A 5,322-nucleotide genomic window follows, 5' to 3' on the forward strand; every position below is an offset into this window, starting at 1 on the left:
TGCTCTCTCTCTATTCTTGTAAGCTTTGCCTCTTCATTATTCTTTTCCATGGAGCAGCTAGACGAGACAACTTCTTCGTCGTCGTCAACCTTCGCCGGCCATGAAATTGATCTCTTCCCCATTTTTTTTTTCTCGGCTTTGGTCAAAGTATCCGGATCGGATTGACCGAATCCGACACGCACCCCGCACCCGCACCAGTGTCGAGTCGAGACGGGTTCGGCCGCAAAAATGAAGAGTCCGCGCAACATAGGAAAGGACCATACTATCACTGCCTCTTCTAAAAATTGTAAAATGGATGGGCAATATCTTGCTACTAGGGTCTAGGGATGGTAATTGGACGGGTTGGGTTAAAATTAGACGGGTCAAAAAACAAACAGGTCAAGACTCAACCCAACCCAACCCAAATTTACTTGGGTTCAAACGGGTCAAGTAATGGGTCATAACCCAACCCGCCCAACTTGACCCAACTTCCTCCTTTAATTTTCAACAGATTAATTCACTTCCGAAGAAAGCAACAATCTTCCCCAACAAATTCACCCAACTTCCTCCTTTAGTTTAAAGGGAAAGGATGATTAAAATTAAATACAAAGATGGAGATACCAAAATGAACAAAGAGCCAGCTTGAATACAAAACAAAGTCATTACAAACAATATAAACATATTATATGAGAAGCATAGACTACACACAGACAAAAAAAAACCTAATATTACTGCTAAAGCTTTGAAAGTAGTTTATGATAATAAGAAATTCAATCCCACAACAACACTACATAGCAAAAACAAGCTCTCCCAACACAAAATCAAATAAAGTATTTTATCCTAAATATATCTGCTTTCGGGTACAACTTGATCATAATCTTCTTTCAGTAAGTGATCGATTTAACTCAACACATGGCCTAATTATGAGACATCAAGAATGGATGCACTGTAGGTGGTATCAGTTTTTTGTTGAGTGTAGCAAAGCTCAAGTTAGTTGGAGAGAACTTTGAGTTGAAAGAGCTACTTTGATCACCTGCATTAGGTACTAAACTAGAGTTACGGTGTGCTGCTGCATTTGTGGATAAACTGCATGAATTGGAGTTGCACACTTGCTGTGCAAACAGGTTGTGAGCAGTGAGCCAGTGACTACATAGAAGCAGACCCTTATACAACTGGAAACCTGGAACTCTAGCAGTCAAAATTTCAGTTGCATCCCCTCTGAACACCACCCTCCCAATAAAAAAGAGAAACACAAGGAATGCAACATAACAATTGACAGCTTTTGCATTGTTTGTCATATAAAAATATGCCAATCTTTTAGTTAAGTGCAAAGGTGCATTTCCTAGAATCTACATTGTTCGTAGCCTACTCTAAACTAGGGGTGGCAAATGGTTGGATGTGGATGAGTTTAAAATGGTTTGAACAAACATGGGTAATTATCCAATCCGCCCATATGTTATATGGGTAAATATGGTTTGGATAATTAATGGATGGATTGGATATGAGTTTACCCATATTTCATCCACATAGATGGAAGAATTAAAAAATGAATTTATATGTTTTAAGTTCTAAAGTAATTTTTATCTACTCACTCCACCCCTAATTTTATTTTATTTTTTCTAACCCCCACCCTACTTTTATCCCCCTCCACCTCACCCCGCTTTCATCTGCACCCATCCATCCCCACTTTTTTTATGTTTTTCCATAAAAAATTGAGTTTCTTTTTATGTTTTTCAAAGAAATTTTTTTTTACCCCCTCCTCCCACACACACACACCCCAACCTTCCACCAACCTACCCCTAATTTTTTTTGTTTTCCAAAAAGAAAAAAATTATGTTTTTAAAAAATAAAATAAAATTTACCCCCCCTTCCCACCTTCCACTAACCTACCCCTAATTTTTTTTGTTTTCCAAAAAATAAAAATATCTCCCGCCACCACCACCCTACCCCACCTCTGCCTCCACCCATCCACCCCCAATCTCAGCCCCACTCCATCCTCTAATTTTTTTGAAAATTATTTATTTTTTAGCACAATTAAGAATTTTGAGTGGAAGTAAAAAGTAAGTGATCTATTATGGGTCTCTATGGATACCCATATTTTGACCGCTCTTAAATTAGCATGAAGCCCATATTTATCCAATTAAAATATGAGTGGTCAAAGTTATTAAATATGGGTTAAATGGACTCATTTTATTAATATGGGCCAAAATTGCCACCCCTACTCTAGACAGTAAATCAAATCTAGGAGGATATACTTACTATTGCAATAACAATGATCAGCATTCGGAACCTAGCAACAACCTCTCCACATCAGTTGCAATATCATCTTCGTCAGAATCATCAGCCGCTACAAATAGAGAAAACAGAATTGATAACTACATAGAAAGAGTAAAGAAAAAAAAGGCATAATACATATCCACATGAGTAAATTAACCTTAATGTCCATAAAGCCAATCTTGAGGACATAACTTAGCTTCTGCATTTTCCGGTAAGATTGAACTTTGGTATCTTCCAATTACTTGTCCTCCAATGCTGAACGTTGATTCAGACGCAACAGTACTAATAGGTATACTTAAAACAGCCTTTGCCATCAGTGATAGCTCAGGATATCTATTCATGTTATCTTTCCAAAATTTGAGTACATCTAGATTAGCATTCCCCTTGCAGACAAGTACAGGCTCTTCCAAATATAATTGTAATTGTGTTTTTTCCGAATTAGATTCTGGCCGACTTGCAAACAAATCAAATTCATCCATTTCATTTCTCATCTCAGCATCAGATTCATCAAGAGTACTTCCCACCAATGCACTATTAGATGCTGAAGATTTCATGTACTCCTCAAACAGTCGATGCAAATTATCTTCAAAAACCTTCACCTTATCATTTGCAAGTCAAAGAGTCAAGTTTTGAAAAGCAAAATTTCACGAACTTTAACTTATATCGAGTGTCAAGAACGACTACCAAAGACAAAACTTGAGTATACTCTTCCCAATACTTTGTAAATTTCTTAAATACTCTGCCATTTCTTTAATATCAGAGTGTTGACTATTTTTCTTTTCCATTATCAACAAGTGAATTTTCCACAATGTAAAAACAAGTTGGCCGTTGGATATTGATTTCCTGAAAATAGAGTAGTGATTTCATCAAAAGGCTTTAGGAATTTGGCTATTGTTTTTGCCTTGTTCCAATCCATTTATGAAGGACAACATTTAAAATCTGCATCAATTAACTTGAAGTCAAAAAAGCCCAACGATATGGAATAGCACTCTCAAGCATAAGAAAAGTGTAGTTCCATCTAGTAGGCATGTCTTGATGCACTTTTCCAGTCAACTTTAATCCAAGATTCTTGATACAATCTACAAACTTTATCATCCTAGACTCAGAACCTTTCACATATTTAATGCATCTGGTGGACAGTTTGGAGAGAGAGAAACAGGAGGTGTTATGAAGATAGATCCAATTCCATCTAGAAAGTTAAATGGAATTGTATAATATCTTTCTACTTTTGGTGTAAAGAAGTAGGTTTCGAGGATATAGATCAGTTTGTAGATTTATTAAGATCTCTGGTAAGTATCTTCTTTTCTATTTGTTTTTTTTTTTTTATCTAATACTTTGAATTCTGTAGGTGGATAATAATAGCTCCCAAGTCATCTTTAGTTGTACTAGTTGATAGAATTCCCGCTGGTTATTGTTTGACTTCGTATCAGCAGTCTATTTGAACAATATTTTGAAGTGCAATATGCTACTAATTTAAGAGACTGTACAATGCCCTTGCTCTTGGACAGTTCAAGCAAAAGGTGAGTGTGAACGACAAGTTTGGAAGGCCAGCTGTTACAGCTGTTGACAGTTCCAATATTTGGTGGGCACTGTTTGAAGAAGCTATCATCAAAGCTAATGCCAGACTTGGAAAACCAGAAATATTTCCTGCATCAACAGATGCACGCTATTTTCGGGAGCGAGGCCTGCCAGCAATAGGATTTTCTCCGATGGCAAACACTCCCATTCTTCTGCACGACCACAACGAGGTGAGCATTACTTAATATTGCTTATTTGGTGGTACATGTTAGTTTTGTATGTGCATACACACACAGTCTTCTGAACCTATTAAATATACTCTTAATATGAGAAAATCAAAAGAATAAGTTAAGAACTCCAAAAGAAAGGAAGCAGAGTGTAATGCTACAGCTATGGTTACTGTTTACCATGTCAGCTGTTTGATGAATATAAGCAAACACTTAGAGGAGGCTAAATTCTTGCTTGACTGTAGAAATGAGGTAAATTTGATTCGACTTGTAAATTGTGTTCACTTGTTTAAATAGTTTTGTTTTATGTGGTGGAAATCCTGACTTTGGCCTATGGTTAATATGCATTCTCTTTTGCTGCAGTTTTTGAACAAGGATGAGTATTTGAAAGGTATTGATGTTTATGAGTCAATAATCAAAACATATGCATCTTATATTCAGTATCAAAGAGATGATGCTTCGAGAGAGGAATTGTGAGCAAGTTGTATTGAAGCAACCTCGAGGTCGTCTTTGTCTTGTAGTATTGTATAAGTGAAGGCCGCAGAGCAGTTGGAAATCTCTCCAACATCTTTCTGCTGTACGAATAAACAACATGGATATTTCATAATCATTGAAGAACAGTGCCATTAATATGCAAGCAATGACGAGAAAAACATTGGGTAGGCAAACGCAATGTCAAAGCTTAGCCTGGGTTGGAAATGAATTAATGAATAGAAACTGAGAGGATATAGAAGAACAGTGCATTTATCAAAACGACTAAATATCAAGCTTGTTTTATTTTCTTCCAATATATATTCCGTGCAAATGTCATTAGTGCTAAGTGCTATATTTTTTAATATACATCGAGAGATGCAGCTATTGAAGTCTTAAGTTGCAATCAACCAGAAGTGTTGTTAAACTCATCATTTTGTGGGATGTAAAATGGGTTAAAGGGTGGATTCTTAAGGGAATTGTATATTTAAAATTCATTTGAATCTGGGCTCGTCATGTTTGTGCTAGAAGTAGAAGTATAATGAGAGGGATATAGGGTGTGTTTGGTATGAAGGAAAATGTTTTACTGGAAAACAAGTTGATTTTTGACTTATTTTCTCATGTTTGGTTGGTGAGTAGAAAATATTTTTCGGAAAAGATTTTTAGTGTTTGATTTATGAATGAAAAATATTTTTGAGAAATATCTTTTATTTTTACTTGAGTAGAAAATAATTTTTGAAATTAAAAATAATTTTTAAAAACAAACTTAAGGGGGTAGTGGGGTGAGGGGGGATCGAGGGTAGGGGTGAAAAATTGAAATTTTGAAGTTGAAATATTTTTTAAAAACTAA

The 5,322-nt window shown here is 35.9% G+C and overlaps 1 protein-coding gene across 2 annotated transcripts in view; it reads left to right on the forward strand.

The window, feature by feature from the left end:
* Positions 1–4,951, forward strand: part of LOC102593106 (aminoacylase-1) — a 13,342-nt gene extending 8,391 nt beyond the window's left edge. Inside the window, exons 3-4 of one of the 2 annotated variants that reach the window (XM_006364277.2) lie at positions 3,765–4,004; positions 4,365–4,951. In XM_006364277.2, the coding sequence (XP_006364339.1) occupies positions 3,765–4,004; positions 4,365–4,478 (354 nt within the window). In that variant the 3' untranslated portion in view covers positions 4,479–4,951. Of the gene's footprint in view, positions 1–3,764; positions 4,005–4,189; positions 4,306–4,364 lie in introns of those variants that run through there. The other variant, XM_015303899.1, reaches the window with a different exon arrangement.
* The last annotated feature ends 371 nt before the right edge of the window (positions 4,952–5,322 follow it).

The sequence above is a fragment of the Solanum tuberosum genome, unplaced genomic scaffold (genome assembly GCF_000226075.1).
Source record: "Solanum tuberosum cultivar DM 1-3 516 R44 unplaced genomic scaffold, SolTub_3.0 scf00488, whole genome shotgun sequence".
In the NCBI taxonomy this organism is placed as follows: Eukaryota; Viridiplantae; Streptophyta; class Magnoliopsida; order Solanales; family Solanaceae; genus Solanum; species Solanum tuberosum.